General features: G+C 52.8%; 1 protein-coding gene across 7 annotated transcripts in view; it reads right to left on the reverse strand.

The window, feature by feature from the left end:
- The window catches only part of SGSM2 (small G protein signaling modulator 2), a 55753-nt gene that overhangs the window by 31436 nt on the left and 2073 nt on the right, over positions 1-22244 (reverse strand). For 6 of the 7 annotated variants that reach the window (XR_010989376.1, XM_068154898.1, XM_068154895.1 and 3 more), the window contains exon 2: positions 15521-15596. Coding sequence is in view for 5 of the 7 variants with exons in the window: in XM_068154898.1 (XP_068010999.1) it covers positions 15521-15596 (76 nt within the window). In the remaining 2 variants the exon portion in view is untranslated. Of the gene's footprint in view, positions 1-8834; positions 9104-15520; positions 15597-22244 lie in introns of those variants that run through there. The other variant, XM_068154899.1, reaches the window with a different exon arrangement.

Raw genomic sequence — 22244 nt, forward strand, 5'->3', positions numbered from 1 at the left:
CAGGAGACAGATGCAAACATTACTATCACAGCTGGGGAGGAACTCAGATACAGTGAGGCTGGTACACATGGCAACCCAGGCTGGGGTGAGGCAATGCACCAGCAGAGTTACAGCTGCTTTTGTTATGCATTTCACTGCTTAAAAATGGCACAAACTGCTCCTCCAGTACTGCTGCCTGCAGCTCCCTCATCAGTGGTGACTAATCCAGAACGTGGAGAAATGAGGAGGCTGGGTGAGGAGAGAGACCTGCAAGAATCAAAGGCAGAGCTGCACTTCCTTCAGAACACACAGAACCCACAAGCACTGGAGCCCAGCTTGGTGACAGCTCAGCTGAGCTGGGCTTTAGGAGTTGCATGTGTGTGTGTTTTGTCCTGAAGATGAACCAGCTCTTAGGACACTTGCAGGACTGAAGTCACAGGGGCTAGTGGAAAACAAGCAGGAAAGCAAACAACTCTGCCAGGGAAGAGAAACCTCTCCCAAAGCAATGCAGATCACTACAGGAAAGCAAACAACTCTGCCAGGGAAGAGAAACCTCTCCCAAAGCAATGGAGATCACTACAAGAAAGCAAACAACTCTGCCAGGGAAGAGAAACCTCTCTCAAAGCAATGCAGATCACTACAGGAAAGCAAACAACTCTGCCAGGGAAGAGAAACCTCTCCCAAAGCAATGCAGATCACTGCAGGAAAGCAAACAACTCTGCCAGGGAAGAGAACTTCTCCCAAAGCAATGGAGATCACTACAGGAAAGCAAACAACTCTGCCAGGGAAGAAAAACCTCTCCCAAACCAATAGAGATCACTACAGGAAAGCAAATAACTCTGCTAGGGGAGAGAAACCTCTCCCAAAGCAATGCAGATCACTACAGGACAAGGAAGCCACACTGCCTGGTGGGAGAAATTCACCATTCAGCAGAGCTCACCATCTAGCTTTGGACAAGAAGATCAAAAGGCCTCTGAAGGCAGAGGAAAATGTACCTCTGCTGCAGCCTGAGAGGCAACAGAGGTGCAGCCAGACCCCCAGAGGTGCAGCCAGACCCCCAGCTACACCAGACCCACCTGCCAGCTTCACCCTGCCAGCCTTACTGGGCACCACTAAGAGACTGCACTGTGCTCTTCCAGCCCTGCAAGACTGCACCAGGACCCTAAGCAGCTCTCATCTGAAGTGCTGCAGGGGGGAAGAAACAAAAGAACAAGACACACACAAATAAAAGCCAAACCAAAGCTGAAGCCCTCCCTGCCTATCAGCTTTGCAATCGAGCCTGCAGATGACTCACCCAGCCAAGGCTGGCCATAAAAAGGGATGGAGGAGAACAGAACCAATTCATTCATGGGGAGGGGAGAAAGGAAATAAACTGCTTTATTGCAAGGTGAGCACTGCCTGAAGCCAGGCAGGAAGGAAGGAAACCCTCACAGAGGGGTCTGGACTCAGCATCCCAGCCATGCTCTCCCCTGTCCAAAGCCAGCAGGCAGTCCTGCAGTCAGAATTGCCTCATGAAGTGTTGGTTGTGAGTGACAAATGCTTCTCCATCTGCTCTGGTGCTCACTGCATCTCTCCCAGGACTCAGCAGCTGCTTTGGGAAGGAGGCAGAGTTTTGTTGTGCTTTAAGCCCAAGGTTGTCAGGTGCTGAACACTTCCTGAAGACTTTTCTCTCCTCCTTGTACAGAATGGCCTCCAAATCCTGCAGTGCCTGTGCTGACAAAGACCTCCCTCCAGTGCTCAGCCCCTGAACCCCCCTAAGCCATGGCCCAGGCAGTGAATGGCATCAGAACCCCCTCAACCCCCAGCATTTAGCTAGCTTAGGAGCTCCATCAGGGCATCAAAGAATGTGTCTGCATGGAGCAGTGGCAGTGAAAACATCTCCTCCACCTCAGCACTGCAGCCCTGCCCCTGTGCTGTGCAGGCTGGGGACTTACCTGTGAGTTAATAGAAATCAAAAACCACTAATGAAGAGAAGCATTTAGGAGGGGCTAAACCCTCACATTTTGTGTCTCATCACAGTGCAAAAGAGAAGACTGCAACAGGCCTCCTGCTCTCACTCCCTGTGGAAGCTCCCCTGGTGCGTGTTCAGGAAGCACAGCTGCTTGCTCTGGGAGTGCAGAAAGCAGCACTGGGAGAACAAATGGGAAAGGCACCGTGGGAGACCCATGCCTCTGCCTGGCTTTCAGCTGGGAAGCCAAAGATGTTTGCAAGCCAAGGAACACTGGCTGCAATCTGCCAGAAGAGAAAATGTCCATGGAGAGCTCCCATCTCCCCAGGAGACAGCCAGTGGGACCCAAGGCTGATGGCTTTGGGCCTTTGGGGTTTTTCAGTCATAATTATTTTTATCAAGCTAGAACTAACCTGACCTAGCAAAGCCAAGCCTCAGGGTGCAGCCTGCATCCAGTCTCTGCACCACAGAATCCTAGAATGGCTCAGCTTGGAAGGGACCTCAGAGATCATCTCCTCGGGCAGGGACAACTCTCAACCTGACTCAGCTGCTCATAAGCCTCATCCTGCCTGGCCTTGAACACCCCCAGGGAGAAGGCAGCCACAGCCTCCCTGGGAAAAAGCAGAGAAGCCAACAGCCTCTCTTCTCCTCCTTCCTAGTTCTAGGTTTAGTTAGGCTGCAAATTCTTCTTCCCTTGCAGCACAATCTGGATGAGAACCACTGAAAACTCCAAATGCCTCTTGAAGTGCAGAAAATGCCAGCTCAGTGCTTCTGGCCAGCACTGAGAGAGGGACAAGCACAGGAGAGCCCTGCACACACAGAGCCCCCAGGGAAGGAGTAACTGGGGAGGCTGCTGAGCCCTGGGGGAGGCTGCTGAGCCCTGGGGGAGGCAGTGCAGCCAGTACAAGCCAGTGTGTCTCATGGCACAAACCATGAGGCACCATTCCTTCATGGAAGGAGTGGTCAGGCACTGCAATGTGCTGCCCAGGGAGGTGGTTGAGTTGCCAACCCTGGATGTGTTTAAGGGTCATTTGGATGTGGTGCTTGGGGACACAGGTTTGGGGTGAACCTTCTCAAGCAGGGGTCTGGGTTGGACTTGGTGATCCTGAGGGTCACATCCCAGCTGAATGCTTCTGTGATTCCTGTGTCTCCTGGTACACACCAGTGTGTCTCAGGGACTTACTGACACTGAAGGACTTGGGGTTTTCTTTTGGGCTTTTCGTTTTTGCTGGGTTTGGTTTTTAATTGGTTGTATTTCAACAGCCAAGGGGCACCTGAGCATTCACAGCATTCAGTTTGGGGTTTTGTTTCAATAGCCAAGGGGCACCTGAGCATTCACAGCATTCAGTTTGGGGTTTTATTTCAATAGCCAAGGGGCACCTGAGCATTCACAGCATTCAGTTTGGGGTTTTGTTTCAATAGCCAAGGGGCACCTGAGCATTCACAGCATTCAGTTTGGGGTTTTATTTCAACAGCCAAGGGGCACCTGAGCATTCACAGCATTCAGTTGAGGCCTCTAGCACAACTGTTTGTGCTGTGCCCACCCACCCCCTGGCCTGTCCCCAAGGCAAATGGATCAAGTGGCTGTTGTGTTAGAAGCTGGACCAAAATCCTGGCCCTTCCACCTTCCTGCAACCCAAACAGAGCCTCAGAGTCCTACCAAGAGGTATTCCTACACTCCTACACCCACTGCCTCTGAAAAACAACAGTGATTCACCTTGCTTTGTGATTGCTCATTTAATTGCTTCTTACCCTCCAGTTTCACTTCCAACAGCACTGGCAAACTGCTGCTCAGATGGAGAAATAAAGCATCCTCAGTTCTGGTTATTACTTTCTGTGTTAAGGTCCCACTGCATCAGGCACTGCACAAACACACACTGAGAGACAGCCACACAGAGGCAAGGCTGATCAAAAGCAGAAGAAAATAGGTAGAAACTTATCCCACTTTTTGCAGCAAGAGAACAGCTTTCTGGAACACCTGAAAGGATCAGCACCAGGAGCTGAGGATCAAGGCACTTGGCAGCATTTTGTCTGGGAGCAGAGAGGGAAGAGAGGGAAGATTACCCAGCCTTGTGCCCTGGTGAGATGGACAGCACAGCAGTGTGCTTCTCCTCTCCATCATGCCCCCAGGAAGAGAACACCCATAACCCAGCCACCATCAGGGGTTTTCTTGCTGCAGCTGGCCCTGCGAGGGCTCTGCCCGGGCTGCGCTGCGAGGGCTCTGCCCGGGCTGCGCTGCGAGGGCTCTGCCCGGGCTGGGCTGCGCTGCGAGGGCTCTGCCCGGGCTGCGCTGCGCTGCGAGGGCTCTGCCTGGGCTGCGCTGCGAGGGCTCTGCCCGGGCTGCGCTGCGCTGCGAGGGCTCTGCCTGGGCTGCGCTGCGAGGGCTCTGCCTGGGCTGCGCTGCAAGGGCTCTGCCTGGGCTGCGCTGCAAGGGCTCTGCCTGGGCTGCGCTGCAAGGGCTCTGCCTGGGCTGCGCTGCGAGGGCTCTGCCTGGGCTGCGCTGCAAGAACTGCTCCAGAACTTCTTACTGCTGTTTGCAAAGGTCCTGACCAGGCTGATCCCAGAGGAGTCCTAGCCCAGAAGCAGCTCACTGAGCTGTTGTATGGCAGCAAGGGAACAGTGCCAAGGGCCTCAGCTTCTGCAGACTCCTGTTCTCTCAGGACATGAACTCAGCTGCATCAAACAAGGCTCCCAAGCAGCAAGTCTGACACTGCCTCCCATGCTGGTAAACCTCCCAAACAGAACCACTGCCTCAGCAGACAACCCCCCCTTGCTTCTTCACCCACATCACACACCCCAGCCCAAGTGGGACACCAGTCCCTGAAAGGAGGAGAGGGCACAGGGGCACATCCCTGCCTGACCCCCCTCAGCCATCAGCTTCCACCAGGAATCATCTGCTGCAACCAAAGGCCATCTGCAGGTGGCCAAGCAGTGCCTGTGGCCTGGCACAGGCAGGAGCCCAGCTGCTGCTGCCACCTCTGCAAGCAAGGCTGCTCCTGCTCAAGGGAAGAGAGAGCATCTCAGCACCTACCTCGGGAGCAGCAGTGGGGGCGAGCACTGTTTGCTTGGTTGCTCATGGGGTTCTGCAAGGCCAGGCAGAGCAGCAGGGGAAAAACAAAGAGTGATGACAGCATGGGGATGTTCTTCACATCACAGTCAGGGATGCTGTCTAGCAACCATCACAACAACTCTTAACCCAGCTACTGTTTTGCTTTGGCTTTCAATCAGAAACAAAGAAAATGAGGAGGGGAGGGGGAAAAAAAAGCCAAGCAGAGAGGAGCAGAGGAGCAGCTTTCCAGATGCCTGAAGCAGTGCAGCAATAATTGGCTCCAAACCCTAAATGAAGCAACCTGCCTTCAAAAATAACTGCAAAGAAGGGCACTGCTGTTGCTTAGGAAACAGCCTCCCTTCTTCCCACCTTCACTGGGGTGGTGGTTTGGTGGTTTGCTGTTTGGGGTTTTTTTTCTCCCCCCTCCCCCTTCTTTCAGACACTAAAATATTGATGAAACAAATGCAGTGAAAAGCACAACAGGCACAGCTTTAATTGTTGCCAAATGGGGCAGCTGCCACAGAGGGCAATTTCCACAGTGTCTGTCCCTAAAGCCCCAGGACTTAATTATTCCACTGGGACATTTCTTATCAGGAGGACCTGGCCTAGCATCAGTCCCCAGCTGACTGTGACACAGGTGGAGGGCAGACACACTGGGATTAGCTGCTGGACTGCCCCAGGATGGATGTCCACATGCAGGTAGCCTCAGCTCTGGGTTCAGGTTCCAGCCCCAGCCTGTGTCACCTTTGAGTCACTTCATTCTCTACCTCATTCACAGACTGAGGGTAGCAATCCTGGCTGACTCCTACTTTCCTCTCCTCCCTTACACATGGGAATCACTCCAGAACGACTGCCTGTCCATCCACACCTGACCTACTCTGAATTAGCTTCCCAGCACCCAGTGGCTTTTACCCAGTCAAATCACCATTCAAGGGCAGGACATCCTGCAGCACAGATGTCCTCCTGTTGCACCCCAGGGGACCATACAGATGTCACCTCCAGAGTGCAGGCTGGCAGGAGGGGATCCCTCCAACACAGTGAGCAGCACAAGAGCTTCACAGATGTGAGGTAAGGAGGTCTGCAGCCTGGAAGGGTCAAGGAGGGCTTTCTGCTCACTGTGTGCCCAAAGGCAGGCACTGATCTCACTGCACCTTGCCCACAGCCAGGTGCTCCTGCACCTGCACACAGCCCAGCTCAGTCAAAAGGGAAACTTCAGCACATCCTAGATGTAAGAGCAGATAGTGGAGAGAAATACTTCACAGTGAGGGTGGGGAGACACTGGCACAGGCTGCCCAGGGAGGCTGTGGATGATCCTCTCCCTGGAGGTGTTCAAGGCCAGGCTGGATGAGGCTTTGAGCACCTTGGGCTGGTGGGAGGTGTCCCTGCCCCATGGCAGGGGGCTGGAACTGGGTGATCTTGAAGGTCTCTCCCAACCCAAACCATTCTATGACTCCTGAGCAAACCTGTGGAAGAATCACCTCGAGCTGCAAAATCCTTCAAAAGCCCTGAGAGGATCTTGTCAGCAGTGCTCAAAGGGCTTTCACACACCAGGTAACTGAGGACACCTCCTTAGCTCCACTTACCTTTGCTCTTTCTTGTTTCTCTTCTATTTTAAGCCAGCCACACACATCAGATTTCTGTTTCCCAAGCACTACCTTGAGCCAGTACAATCACACCTTGCACAGGGAAATAAGCCAGCATTCACAAGCTCTTCTTCCTGGAAGCCTCCACATCTCTCCTCTGCTGTGCAGGAAGTTTTCCACCAACCCACCACTGCTTTGCTCTTTGGCTTCTTGCCTGCTGGTGGTCTGCAAGGCAATCAGCCTGGATTCTTGGACCTCAATCAGTTCCCCAGGCAGGCTCCCAGGGAGCAGGTGAAACCAAACTGACCTCATTCATTTGCCCTCCTCCCACTGTTCTGCTGGAAGGTGTCAGAAAGCAGCAGTTTGAACACACCAAAGGGCTTGGTGTGCCCAAACTGCCCCCCTCCCTCCCACAGTGCACCAGCAGAGGCTTTCCATCAGCTGAAATCAATACAGATCACCCACTGCAATCACACTCAGCAGCACCTGCATAAAACCCAACCTGCAGGCAGCAGAGACAACATCATGAACACAGGGGAGGGGAAAAAGGTCTTGCCAGAGCAGTGCCTGGGATGGAGGGAGCTGCAGGCTTGGGTGAATCAGGTTCCTGCAACCCCACTTCTCTTTATTGTTGGGAAACCCAAACCAGGTAACCCTCACCTGGAGCTGCAAACTGCACAGTGCAGGGCTCAGACTGCTGCCTGAAAGGATGGCACAGAAAGCATTTTGGGGGTTATCAGGAGAAGACCCTTTGGGGCTGGGAAATGAAGGGATTTAATGTAAAGAAAATGAACCATTTCTTCCTTTGTGGAATCTGAGACTCCAGGAAGGCATAAAAAAGAGATTTAGCAAGTTCCCTTCATCAGAAAGGCCTCAACAGGCAGCTGGGTGCACAAGGAGGTTATTTACACATGTGCTGGGATTGCTGTGTGCACAGGCACAGGGGCAACCAACTCCTGTAAGCCCTCTGAGCAGAGCAGAAGGCGATCCCCAGCCTGCTGTCACCCCCGGCGGGGGGACAGGAAAGTGCAGATCCTCACCACACAGACTGGAAGAGCAGCACTGCCCTTGGAGCAAATCCACACAGCCCAGGTAATTCCCTGGTATGGCTCAGCTGGCAGCAGCCACCTCCAAACCCATTCACTGCAGCCAGGTTTGAGGAGCATCCCCTGCAGGAGCCACTGCTGGATTTCATTAAGTGCAGCTCTGGTATTGATTTACAGTCCAAATAATCACAGCTCCCAATCAAGCTTGGGAAAATGGCCCTTTTCTTTTTCCCCTTGGTGTGTGACTTCAACAAGGCTACATCTTGCAAGGTCTGGGGGACCAAGCTCAGTTCTCTCCTTTTTTTGTGGCCTTTATGCAAATCTTGACACAATTTAATGGTGTGTGGAATAAGAGCTTGAGGGCTGGGGCTGGAAGGGTGGCAAGCAGGAAAAAAACCCCAAGAGGGCCTGTGGAAGGGGTTATTTATGGCATTGGTTTAGCAGATGAGGCTTTCCTGAGGCAGGAAGAAATACTGCAGCCAAACACTTTGTTTTCATGGAAACTGAGCAGAGGGAATTGAACTCAGGAGGCAGTGGAAAATAAGAACAAGTGAAAAGAGGAGGATGATAAAGAAGCAATCTGACGCTCACGATCTCCAGCTGCTCTTGCTTTACCTGGCTAATCCCAGCCCTGCCCCAGCTTTATTGCCAAGTTACAGCATGTTCTGCCACTGAGAAATGGATACTGAGCAGAGGAGAGGTCCAACTGTGCCTGCAGAGCAGCTAAGAAGCAAATGGCTGCAGAGGAGACAGCCAAATGTGCTGCTTCGTCCAAGGGTGCAGCTTTGTGCATTACAGGGAAGAGGGGAAAGCTGAGTACCCAATGTGTGTTCAAGTCTCAACCCCCACCTGACATTCTGCCTTCAGATGCCAAGGACTGGAGACTCCTCAGATACAGCTGCACTGCAAGCAAGAGACTCGATGTGCCAAACCCAAGCACGCTCATGGGACGCCAGGCAAGGATAAAAGGAGAGAGCTGTGCTGGAGCCAGGCTCTCACTCCCACCTGCCTCATCTGAGCTTCTATCCATCAGTCACCAAAGCCATGCAGAAGCCCTGCACTGAGGCAGAAGGATTCCCTCACCTATCAGAACAAAAAGCACTTTAAAAAGTGACTCATTTTGAACCAGCAACTTCCTCAGACCTCAGGTGCTGTGATTCAAAGATCACAGCGTGGGGGGAGGTGAGGGGATGAAGCTCCTGTGCTCACCTGTGCTCACCTGTGCTCACCTGTGCTCACCTCTTCATTTTCAGGGTTCAGCACCTAGGCCTGGGCAGTGAAGAGTTCACATCACCCAGACAGAGTACCCTTGGCACAAAGAGACAAACAAATTGCTCCCTAGAAGAGGAGGAAGCAAGAGTGTAAGTAAAGCCCAATTAAGTACTTTCTTCACAGCCTCAGGCTAATGGCTCAGCACTTGGGTACAACTCCAGCTTCCTGACAGGGCATCCCTGAACAGCCACATCAAAGGGAGGTGTTCCTTCCCCTGCTGATGCTCCTCCACCACCACTCCAGTGCTTGCTTTTAGCACAAACCCATTTCTCATTTCACCACAAGCCTGTGGACATCTGCAGCTTGCAGCCTCCCTGAGAGCTCGGTACATTCATCACAGGTTCTTATCTACAGCTGCCCTGCCACGCTTCCAGTGGGACATCATCAGCACTGCCAGGAGAAGGGAGGTAAAAGGTGCTGCATTGCTGCTGCAGCTCTCACTCTGACTGCTGAAGTCAAGATGCCCAATGCTGGAACAGCTGTGAGGCCAATCTGCCCTCAGATTTCATTTCACTTTCATTTCAAGGCTGCCAAAGACCTCTGAAGTATCTCTCACCTTCTATTAGTGTTTGGTAAAGCATTAGCACAGCCAACCACTTGGAATCCATGCAAAGGAGAGTGCCAAGGTGAGAGGTGCCAGAAGACCAGCAAGGATTTGGGTTGTACAACAGGACAAGGAGAGGTTAACTGTGAGCAGGACAGAGAGATCTTATCTGTGAGCAGGACTGCACAGGACCAGGTGCTGTGCAACTGTCCAGCGGACAAAGCTTCTGCCTTGAAGTCAAACTGCACTTGATGACTACCAGAAGAAAGCCTTCCCACTTCACTCCTGGAGGTTTCATTTGAAAGGAGTTAAAGAGATGTTGGAAACACTATGAAAGAATGATTTTGTTTGGTAACTCTGCTTACAGTTGGCTGGATGGAAGCAAGAGTGATTCCAACTGAAAACTCTGCTTAGGGTTAACTGGATGGAGCCTGGAAGCAAGGTAAAAGCAGCAGCTACTGGGAACTGAACATCCAAAGCTATGTGGTTCCATGGTTAAGCTCACCTGGACTCCAGCTACTTGTGGTTTGCTGTGCCACACAGACATCACATTTTCAACAAGTCTGTGAGGAAAAAAGAATCAAACTAAGATCTGTACCTGAGTGGACAATCCTCAGTGCTAAAGATAGCTCTGGCTGGGAACACATCAGGGCTGGAAGTTGGTGACTGCTCCTCTTTAAGCCCTTGCCCATTAAGCTTCATGGATCTCAACACCCTTCAGAAAATGGAAGTGTTTCCATTAAACACTATTAAGGGCAAGGCAGAATTGCTGAGGTTTCTCTAAATAATTGAGCACAATTCCAGCCCTTGGCCCAGGACTGAAGCAGAGTGCTCTAAAAAGCGTGAGCCTCTCCTTCGCTTCTCAACCCAAACCCACGTGCAGCTCCCAGAGTGTTTGGTTTCACATCAGAGCTAATATTCACTCTATTTATTCCTCCCCCCCTGCTTCTCCCCCTCCCCTCTAGAGCATGACACTCATTACTTTAAAGCAGTCATCTTTGGAACACAATCAAAGACCTTTTAAATGTGTGTGAGGGAAAAAAAATGTTTGCCTGGCTGCAATTCCTCTGCTCCCTGCTCCCCTGGCTGGGCTGAGGTGCTTAGGAGGGGAGGTGCCATCTCTGTGAACTATTTTATCAGCATTATTCATCACTGCAAATGTTCCATTATGGTTTCCAAGCAGGAGCAGGAACACAGGGAGGCTTCTGTCTCCTTTTAATCCACTGTGGAAATGCAGGACTCTCAGCCATGTTTTGTTTTGGGTTTTAAACTAATAATGCCCAGAGTAGAGAAAGCCAAAAGCATTAAAGTAATAAATTGTCTGCTTGGGCAATGGTGATTTACATCTCTCTGTGCATGAGCTACATTCCTGTGAGCTGAGGAAGAGGAGGAGAGGAAATGGAACTCTTATCCTTCTGTCAAACCTGGGAGCTTTGTGATACTTAGAAGCCTCAAGGGAATCACCTCAACCCCCCCAAGCCTCAGGCATCTCTTCCCAGTGGGGCTGACTGTCAGAGGAGCTGGAAGGCTCTCACTCCAACAGCAACTGATGGGGGCAGCTTGTGTGGACACTCAGGACCCTCCAAAAATGAGCAGACTGGCTCCAAATCAGCCTCCCCTTCCTTCCATCTGTTAACACTTTGTGACCACCCTTTAACTAGGAGGCAGAGAAAAGGCTTCCAGCAGGAACTTATTTCCCACTTGAAAACAAAGAAGAGTTCCCCACACTGCCACCAACCATCATTTTACTGCAAAGGGTTCTGCATATTTGATATTCTTCTGAAAGCTTTCCCCATCCTGAATCACAGAAGTGTCAGGGCTGGAAGGGACCTCAAGGCTCAGCCACTTCCAGCCCCCTGCCATGGGCAGGGACACCTCACACCACAGCAGGTTGCTCACAGCCACCTCCAGCCTGGCTGCAAACACCTCCAGGCAGGAGGCTTCCACCACCTCCCTGGGCAGCCTGTGCCAGGCTCTCACCACCCTCCTGGGGAAGAACTTCTTCCTGACATCCAATTTGAATCTCCCCACTTCCAGTTTTGCTCCATCCCCCCCAGTCCTATCCCTCCCTGACACCCCAAGCAGCATGCCTGCCCCTGGGGAAGAACCCCTGGCTGAGAGATGCTTTGGAGAAGTGCATTTCTATTCCTCAGCTGATTGCCTGCTCCTGCCATGAACTTTAACTCAGTCCTGCAGTGCAGGGCCAGGAAAGCAGAGATTTCTGACTCATGATTTTTCATTGCTTGGGGCTGGCAGTTGTGACGTTTGGTGACTCTGATAATTGTTTGGATTTCAGGTCCTGGACAAGAAAAAAAACCCTCAAAACCCAGCACACACACTCCAGCATCATGCAGTCATGGGCTCCTAATTAGATCTTCTCTTTCAAACATAATTAACTCTGTGCAAAAGGGGATGAGGAGTCATCAGAAGAGCAGTGAAGAAAGCAGTCCCACAACTAAGCACACTTCTGTGGTTAACCCTTATCCTGTCAGCAGCTCAGGCTCCTAACCAGCACTACCAGCAGCTCCTCCTGCTCTTGAGGAGCCACCTGCCATGCTGATGGTCAAAGCCTTCCTGGTTTTCCACTGCCAGCTTTGACAGAGACACAGCCTTGATTTCAGCTGGAGCTCTTTGTATTCATACAAACACCTTCCAGTGAAGGGATCCTGCAGGAGGGCTGCAGAGGGACTTCTCATGAGGGTGTCTGGAGCCAGGCCAAGGGGGAATGGTTTGAGGCTGAGGCAGAGCAGGGTTAGACTGGAGCTGAGGAAGAAGTTCTTCAGTGTGAGGGTGGTGAGACTCTGGCACAGGCTGCCCAGGGAGGCTGTGGCTGTCTCCTCCCTGGGGATGTTCAAGGCCAGGCTGGGTGAGGCTTTGAGCAGCTGAGAGGTGTCCCTGGGCATGGTGGGGGGAATGGAGGAGATGATCTCTGAGGTCCCTTCCAACCTGAGCCATTCTGGGATTCCATGAAACACAGACCCTGAAATGTACAGCCTCAAGTGATCCCTAGGCATGTGGCTGCAGAACATCCAGCCACACACAATTGCTTTCCTGTTGTCTACCACCTCCACAAGGAGTGGAGTACTCATCATCTGCTTCAGGAAGCTGTGACATCATCCCATGAAAGCTGGGAAGTGACTGGGCTGTTGTGTCATGGAAAGTCCAATCTCAAGTGTTTTGCAGACTAATGCCATGTACTGCAACCATGCCACACACCGAGCTGCTTCTGAATGTTACCAGGGCTTGGGGACATGGGGTAATGGCCTTGGTGGTCTCGGGCTGGCAGTTGGACTTGATGATCTTAGACAATTCCAGGCTTCTGTGACTCAGGAACCAGTCTGCTGCTCAGAATCTGCCACTCCTTTTGCTGGGAGCAGATCCTCACTCACACAGACCTACTCCACCTCACATGTCCCTCTCCTTAATTCCCAGGAAGGAAGCCTCTTAGCCTGACGCTTCTCCAAGCAAGGAAAAATGAATACTTGCAGATGTCTCTGAGGAGGAGGACTGCAACCAAGGCCAGGGGGAACCCAAAAGCTGGGAAGGGACAGTATGGCTGCTGGGAGCACAGCCAGCCATGAAAACTTCAAGGGTGCTGCTGAGAGGAGGCTGCAGGAGCAGAGCTGAGCAGCAGCCTTCTCCCTGGCCCGCAGGGACGGCACCGGCTGAAGCAGCAAGGCAGGGTCCCTACGTCAGGCGATGTCAGCTGCCGTTACCAAGGGAACAGCACCAGATCACCCTGCCTGACAGCATCCCCAGCCAGCCTGGCAGAGCCCCTGCCCACTGAGGGGGTTATGGACATGCACAGAGCTGGGCTCATTTCATTATGCTCTGACTGACATCACGAACCTGGAGACCTTCGCTCCGCAGCCACCTGCCGCCCGAAGGCAGCCGGCAGCCCTGTCCCAGTTCTTGGCACACATTAGCCACACACAGCCCAAACGGAGCCACTGCAGCTCTGAACCAGAGGGCTCTCATGAACCAGGCGGGGTGAAGGAGTAACTGGAAGGTAACCAGGTTATAAACTGGGCTGGGAACAAATACAAATCCATCTGCATCCCTGTGTCACTTTCCCTCCTGTGTGTGAGGAGGGGCCCTGGTGAGAGCAGGCTGTGGCAACCCAGGACAAACACAGGAGCCAGGAACCCATCCTCCAGGAACCAGCAACGGGTGGCATGGAGCTGCCCCAGGTCTGGAGAGCAGCATTTCCTGCAGGAGCCTGCAAGGGCAAGCTCCCTGCCTCATCCTCTGTGCTCAGCAGCTTAAACAGCTCCTGCTCAGACTGTCTGCCACCTCAGGGTGGATTTCCTGTGGTCTCTGGGTGACTGTGGGGCAGGAATGGGACCCTCCTACCCACCAGGTGCCAACACACCTCCATAGAGTCAAACCCCATATAAGCTGCTCCCAATGTGCAAATGAATCCTAGAGAAGAGGAGCTGCTCTTCCAGCTGCATCCCCTGGTTTGACTCCAGGCCCATGGAGACAGGTTCTAGGGGCTGTGAGGAAAGCCACCCTGGCTCCACACCCTGCCCTGACCTTACCTGAGGAACTTTCTCCTGCTCAGCAGCTGATGCAGCCATGCTCTGCTCAGAGATGCAGCAGTGAACACTGAGGGTCAGCTCAGCCTTGGAGTTCCCAGTCCTTGCAAACCCCAGGCACCCACGGGTGAGGGCTGGCACCCACCACTTAGCTGGCACCTCCAGCCACTTAGGACCTAGGGGAGCTAGGAAACTTCCACCTCCTGATGCAGACAGGCCCTGGAAATCAGCTGCCATGTATTTAGGAGACTTGCTGAACTCAGCCTTGCAGGAGAGTAACATGATTCACAAGAATTCTATATTTATAGCAAAGATTCACTGAAAGTGACTCATGGGCTGAGCCAATCTAATTTTAAAGAGAAGGGGAAAAACCTCCTGAAGAGGCACATGAAGCAGTGGGGGAGGGAAGAGACCTGCACACACACACACAGAGAGAGAGGAGAGCCCCAGCCAGGAGCCATCCAAAGGCACTGGAAACTGTTTTTCCATTCAATTAGCTGAAGTGCTAGCAGGACATTCAGCTCCACCTAATTCTGCTGTAGAGTTAATTAAGTCCTACATTCAAAGCAGCTGCAGGTTGGAACATTTCCTTAGGACAGGCAGGATTGCTGGGCTGGAGGGAGGCAGCTCCTGGAGAGTTATTAATTCAGATCCTATAGAACTCAGAAGATGAAACCAACTGGAATCACAGTGGGAGGAAGGGAGAAATATTGAGGAGATTTCACAGCACTGCTAATTTTGGCCGAGCAGACTGGCACAGAAATAGCTGCTGCATGACTCCTCCTCACCTCAGCACTGCAGCATGCTGCAGAACCCAGTGTCAGAGCCAGAACAGACACACAGCACCCACAGCTCTCCACATCAAACAGGCAGCCCGCAGCAAGGGCATTGCTTCAGGGCTCCTCCACCTGGCTCCTGTCTCAGGATCCCTTTTCTCAGCTACTTTCTGTCCTCTGGGCAGTACAAATCAAACATGCAGTGGATGAAAGGGGAATATTTAAACAGAAGCTCAGCCTGAATGGAAGGAACAGCTCCAGCCTTGACTGACAGCCATGAAACCAGAGCCAGAAAGCAAGGGCAAGCCTTGCACTCCTCACTGAATGTGGAGGGATGGAGAAGTTCTCCTAAGCTGTGACTAAAAGGCAACCTGGAAGCAGCAGGCAGGCCAGTGAAGGATTAGCCTTGCACACATCACAACCACCCCCAGCACAGCGAGCTCAAGCTGGGAGTTCCATGCTGTGACAGGCAAGGGTCACTGCTCCCTGCCTTTGGCTTTCAACCAAGGTCCCAACCCTTCTTTGTCCAAGCAGTCCACTCATCTCCAAAGCCAAATCTAACTTCCACTCTTCTCAACCTCTCCACCTCCACAGCACAGAGCCTGGCTGCAAATGCTCCATTCTGTGAAACCCAGGAGCTGAGGTGTGGCTGCTCTCCACTCACTCAGCAAGGCCTCCAAGGACTCTGATCTCTGAGATCCCTGCATTTAGCTCTGGGAGCAGAGGAAACACATCCCTGCAGGCAAAGGAAGCTGAGGCAGAGTCAGCTCTGTTGGGTCATTTACCACACAAGGCGATGATGTGGCTGCTGTCCTCATGGACAAACTTCCTGGTGACAGCCTCTTCCATGATCTGCTTCACCTGGAACACAGAAAGAAGAGGTTGTGAGACCCCAGCACGAACCAGCACAGCACTTAGGAGGTTTGGTCTCAACCTTTGCTTGCCCTTTCCCCAGCTGCCAAGGAGTAACAGCTCAATGCAAGTCCCATTTTGCAGGGAAGGGAGGGAAGTAGGGGAAGGCAGGACAGACCCAAGCAGCTCTTCACAGGATGAGGAAACCTTTGGTAGAAGAAGGGCAGGGCTTTGGGGGGCATGCTGCTACAAAAGGCTGCATTATTTCAGAGTGCCTCCTGGAGAACTTCTTCAGCAGAAGTTCCAAAGAGCTGTGCAGAGCTTTTTACATGCTCCACCCCTGGCCTTCCTGAGTTACCTGTGCTCACAAACCAAGACTCTGCATTGCCTCTTCCCACCTGTGCCATTCTGCTCCTTTTCTTGCGCAAAGAATCCCTGAGCTACACAAGCATCCCAAGAGAGGTTTGCAGCAAGCTCTCCCCTTTTGGGGGCCTTCACACCCCACAGCAATTGCAAGTTCTGCTCTGAGAGCTCTGCTGCACCAGCCACTACCCACGGATCACACAGGACCTGCAGCCTTCCTCCTTTCTTGCTTCTAGACACAATTGAACAATCAGAGCCAAGGAAATTACAGGTATCACACTTCTCACTGACTTAAGGCACAGCTCCTCCCCAGCTTCCAGTCTGTTGCATCAATCTCCAGAGGGAATTAATTGCAGATTACTGACTTTCAAAAAAAATCAAGGAAGAAACCCAACAAATCTTACAATGAGGCTGCTGGAGAGAGCCTGCAGCTCCCTTCCATTCATCTGCAAGCTCATTCCTCCCCAATGGCTGCTCCCCAGCATGGTACCAGGTGAAACTCCTTTGCCTCAACCAACTCATGTCTCAGGCACTCTCTCCTTCCTGCCCACGGAGCTGTGGCTTTTCCAGAAGCAAACCCACCACCTTTTTTGGTTCCTCTCCTTTGTGAGCAATCATCCCAGGGTCAGGCCACCCTGCCTCGGGGAGAGCATCACCACTCCCAGGGCAGGAAAGGAAGCGCTGCTGTGGCAGCAGATTGACCAAGATGCTCACCTTCCAACTTACTTCTTTGAACTTAGAAATCACTTTTTAGAGCACTCCTGGGATCCAGCAAGCAGTGAATTACCTGGCAGGGAGTCACTGTGTGGCTGCTCTTTACCTCCAAGCCCTGTGTACCGGCTGGGTCTGACCTGTGCACCAGCTGTACGCCGCTGGTCACCACCAGCCCGTTGCAGGTCTGCACACCCAGGAGACCTCCACCTCAGGGGGTCAGGCAAACTGTGCTCATATCCTGTTAGGCTACATCTGGTACCTGAGATGATGAGTCCCCAGCTGGCTGGGTTACCACTGCTTTGCAGCACTGACAGGGCCAAAGGTTTGAAGCCTTCCTGCTCAGCGCTGGGACCAGGAGAGGCTGCGGGACAGCCCTTCACCGACAGCTGGGCTCTGTACTGGCAGCTGCCTGTGGAGGAGCCTCCCCCAGTGAGATCATTGTGAGGCCAATTCTGGATGCTGCCACCAAGCATGCCCTCCCCAGTATCCACCCCGAAGCCTTCATGCCCACTCCTACACCCCCAGCCCAGCTGGCAGCAGCCTGCAGCTCCAGCACTTGCTGCAGAGCCTTTCACTGCATGGAGCTCTCCTCTCTCCAGAGTCTGGATCGAGTAGTCCTGCAGAACTTGGGCTTCTCATCAAAGAGGAGCCCTCTGCATAGCAAAGAAGGTGGTGGAGGAACAGCAAAGGTGCAAGAGGCTCTGAAAGCAGCATGTGGTCTACACCCCAGGACTTCCCAGCAAGCCTTTGGCACTGTGTACCACCTGGCTCCCTGCTCACACTCTGAGGCTTGACAGCAACAACTCCTAGCAAGGCAATTTGTCTGTCTCCTGTGGCCTGTCTGACTTGGCCACTGGAACTTTGGACCTCACAGGGAAGCAGTGGGAGATGGAGGAGTAAGAGGACATCAGGGAAGAGGCAAAAGTGTGAGGAGGTGTGGTGGATGGGCTCAGACAGGATGTGTCTGAGCTATCGACCCAGCAATCCCCTTCTCACCTTCACCTGCACACCACTGCTGATTTACAGCCCTGGCGTCTGTCTGCCTTGGCAGCAACCCAACAGAACTCGTTCCAGACCTCAGCTAGAGGTTTGAAATCGTCTAGATAAGAGCACCCAGGCAGAGCAGAGCTCTGCAAAAGGAAGGGGGCAGGAGAGCTGCCCAGTGCTGCCTGTTTAAATCCCAGCCCAGACCCCGACCTGCGCTTCCCTGCGTGGGAGGCAGTGCTCCGGCTCACACAGCTTGCAGAGGGAGCAGGGAGGTGCTGCCATCCCCTGCCTCCATGCCAGCTCAGCCCTGAGCCTTGGCCAACCCATCTGTGAAACAAGGACAGTGACCCAGCCTTTGCAAGCTGCTCTGATTTCACTGCATCTCATCTGCTAAGGGAAAGGCCTGATCCACCCAGGGGAAGAGCTCCTCTGAGTGCCAGCAGCACTGAGGTGGAATGCAAGAGGAGGCTCAGGAGAGCTGTGCTGGGCTAAGTCGTGCATGTGGCTCCAGCTCACAGACACGAATTCAGGCACCATTAAGTACTTTGCACTGCAGATTGTGATTCCAGCCTCAGCCCCCCAGGGAGCAGTAACTGGAATTCAATTCCTGGAGACAGGGAGGAAGAAGAGTCATTTACCCGGAGCAAGAGCTCTGAGGCCAATTCTCTCCTGTCACACGTTTCCCAGGCGTGCCCCAACCATCAGTCTTTATTAGCTCAGTATGTTACCCAGATCCCAGCCTGGAGCCCAGCAACAAAGAGTATTCAAGTGTATTAAAAAGAGAAAGAAGATGGTTCCAGATGCAGCAATCAGCCCTGCTTCTGGGCATCGGCACCGTGTGCTCTGTCCAGCAGCAGAGAGAAGCAGGGCAGAGCAGACAAAGCCAGCAGTGTCTGCTCCCAGCTGCCACCAAGCAGGGGACAGCTGCTGCACCATTTCTGGAGAGTCAGTGATGGTATTAGGAAACACACTGAGGGCACAGGCAGTGGAGAGGTGAAGATTCCAAAGCTGGAATGCTGTGTTCTTCCAGCCCACATCATTCCTTCCTGCCACACAGCCCAGGGATGCTCCAGGCAAGGAGCTAAATCAAATGTTTCTGGTCAAATCAAATACAAGCCTCTATTTTTCTGTCTCTCTCTTCCCTGCCCCCCTTCTCCCCCTCCCCATTCTCCCCCTCCCCATTCTCCCTCTCCCCAGTCTCCCTTGCAGTTTTGTGCAGCTCTCCTCCTAGGCAATGCTGCTGCTGTGCCTCTGCTCAAGGGAGCCACTTGTCAATGAAGCTGCTGAGCAGGAGCCTACACAGCCACCCACCTGCAGGTACCAGAGGACCTGACCAAACTGCAAATGAGTGTCCTCAGAAGAAACATCACCAGCACAGCCCCCACTGTCACCCATCCACCTGCACAGGTAAAGAAACCTCCTCAGCCTACTCAGCTGAGGGCACCATTGCCTTGGAAACATCCCTCCTGCTCTCAGTGCCTCCTTTGTAAGCTCTGCACAGGATCTGCTCGAGCAGGCTGTTCATTCACACCTGCTGGCTGCCACAAAAGCAGCAAGTGAGTCAGCTTCCCTGTGTTTTGGCCCCCCCAGAAGCAGCCAACCACCACAGAGAGCTTCAAGGGGGTGCAGCAACAGGCTCAGAAGACATTCTGTTATCTCAGGAAAGGGAACAGGTCCTGGGAGCACCACATCACCCAACCACTGGAGAGCAAGGATGGGAAAGCTCTGCCTGCCCAAGTAAAGATCCTGGCATGTGAGGAGGGAAGAGGGTCCTGGTGGCTGCATTATCCAGGCAGAGCAAAGCAAGGGCCTCCAAAGAAAGCTGACAAGCATTTGCATGGTGTTGCAGTGGGTCACTGCTCCTGCTCCTACCCCCTACAATGGCCAAAACTCTCAGCAGCAGCCAAACACTGAGCACAGGCCTTTGGGTTATTCAAGCAGCTTCATGGGCTCATGGCATAGGTCTCATGGCCAGGCTGGATGTGGCTGTGAGCAACCTGCTGTGGTGTGAGGTGTCCCTGCCCATGGCAGGGGGTTGGAACTGGATGAGCCTTGAGGTCCCTTCCAACCCTGACAGTGCTGTGCTTCTGTCATAGATCTCATGGGTCCATGCCATAGATCTCATGGGTTCATGCCATAGATCTCATGGGTTCATGCCACAGGGTCTATGCCACAGGTCTCATGGGTCCATGCCATAGGTTTTTAAATCCCCATTACAAGAAAGCTTTAAAACTGGACATAAATTCTCCAGTCTTTGCAGCAACCTGCTGGTATAAGAGACCAAAAAAGCAGAAAGATTGCTAAGACAGCCCATGCACTGGCTGTGCATTGCTTGATTCACACAGGGCTGGAAGAGACCCACAGGTGTTGCCTCTCCCATCCCACTGTCCTGATCCACTCCCAAGAGCTCAGTCAGGACTTGCCTCGCTGCAATGTGCCTCAGCTGCCACAGTAATGGATTTGTGACCAGGACTGACCCAGCACAACTCAACCTATCTGCAACCTTCAGCATTAGGAACCACCTCCCAAACCAGCAGCAAGGTTCTACACAGAGAGAGTGATTGCCCATTGGGATGTGCTGCCTGGGGAGGTGGTGGAGTCACCATCCCTGGAGGTGTTCAGGAGAAGACTTGATGGGGTGCTTGGTGCCATGGGTTAGTTGTTTAGGTGGTGTTGGATGGGTTGATGGGTTGGACTCGATGATCTTGAAGGTCTCTTCCAACCTGGTCTGGTCTATTCTATTCTCTCCTCTCTTGCAGAGCACAGGTTGCTGTGCTTTCCCCAACCACACATCATGATAGGACACTGTCTGCAGTGTCAGCCCCAGCACCCAAGAGCTGTGCTCACAAAAGGCTGGAAGAAGCAGGAGCAGAGCAAAAAGCCCCAGCAGTTTTTTCCTCAAAAGAGAAAACCCTCCTGGCCTGCACCCTGTGCCTTCTTCACTCCTGCAGGTACTGCTCAGCTCATTTGCTGCTGGCTCCTGCTGCACTGACTCTGCCACTCTTGGTGAAAAGCTGGGTGGTGCAAAGGCAGCCTGCTGAATGAGTGCTCAGCAGCGGCTGCCTCTCGGTTGTGAGAGGAGCAATTGCCTCTCTGAAATTCTTCAGGGGGAAAGTGCTGAGGTGATCCTCACCCTGCCTGCTTCACAGCTGAGAGAGAGGGTGCTGTGTTTGAACCCAGAAAGAGGCAAAATAAAAAAGACAAAGAAAATCCATGTCAGCAGGTAGAAGGAAAGAGCCCGAGCAAAGGCTGGTTTGTGACAGATTTTCCTGCAGAGAGAGATAAATGTTTGAAACAGGAACTTATAAGCAGCCTCAGCGTGAATCCCAGCAGAGTTAGATTTCCCAAGCACATTACAAGTCCTCCTTTTCCATTAGAGCCAGCAGAACACATTCTTTACCAGTGGGAACTGAAAAAGATCCATCTGAGAAAAAGCCAAGACCATTACGCTGCCCCAAAGGAAAGATGCCAAAGTTTTTGCTGAGAGGGAGAGGCAAAGCAAAACAAAAGCTGCACTTGGCACCAAGTGACTCTGGAGACAACCATCTCGAGCTCTGCAAAGACAGCCTAATGTCAGTGGGCTTGGTGCACCCCAGAATGTGCTCCTCTGAGCTCCACTAGGCACTGAGGTTGTGTGCAAATAGCTCAAGGGGAGGAAGAGTCTGGGTTTAAAGGACAGGGGAAGGGAATCACAGAATGCCTTAGGCTGGAAGGGACCTCAGACATCATCTGCTCCAATCTCCTCACCATGGGCAGGACACCTCTCAATTAGACTCAGAGGCTCAAAGCCTCTTCCAGCCTGGCCTTGAACACCCCCAGGGAGGAGGCAGCCACAGCCTCCCTGGGCAGCCTGTTCCAGAGTCTTGCCACCTCATTCCTTGCCTCCAGTCTAACTCTGCTCTGCCTCAGCTTCAAACCCTTGTCCTGTCTCCAGACACCCTCATGAGAAGTCCCTCTGCAGCCTTCCTGCAGGATCCCTTTGGAAGGCAGCCCTGAGGTCCCCCTGGAATCTTCTCTTCTCCAGGCTGAACACCCCCAGCTCCCTCAGCCTGAACTCCTAGCAGGGCTGCTCCATGAAGATGAAGACAAAACACCACCACACACGTGGGTGCAAGAGGCTGCATGAGCAGAACCACACAGAACAAAAACCCAGGTTGAAAACTATCAGAAAGTCAATTAGTGCCTGGAGGGCAGCAAGGGCTGATGGCTGCTACACTCCACTGGTGTGCTTTCCCTTCCTGACTGCCTAGTTAAGAGAAATCAAACCTCAGTGTCTCTGATGGCCTCTTGATACCTTTTGTCTTAATGTGAGCAGAACAGTCAGGGTCCCCTTCTGCACCTCTGTGCAGTGCCCAGGCCAAGAGGTGTTCCCTTCACGTGCACACCACCACTGCAAAGCTCTCCTCAGGATGGAAAGCTCTGGGCAACCCCCAAAAAGCCAAGCCAGCAGCAGCCACCTAGCAGAGCATTTGGGAGGAGGAAAACAAAACCCAAACCAAACCAAAACCCCAACAACAACAAATCAAAGCCAAACAAACACAGAAATGCTGATGACACAGACAGCACCAGCAGCACTTTCCAGCCTGCTTCAAG

This window comes from Melanerpes formicivorus, unplaced genomic scaffold, assembly GCF_026170545.1.
Source record: "Melanerpes formicivorus ecotype bairdi unplaced genomic scaffold, bMelFor1.0.p_v2 SCAF_29, whole genome shotgun sequence".
Taxonomy (NCBI): domain Eukaryota; kingdom Metazoa; phylum Chordata; class Aves; order Piciformes; family Picidae; genus Melanerpes; species Melanerpes formicivorus.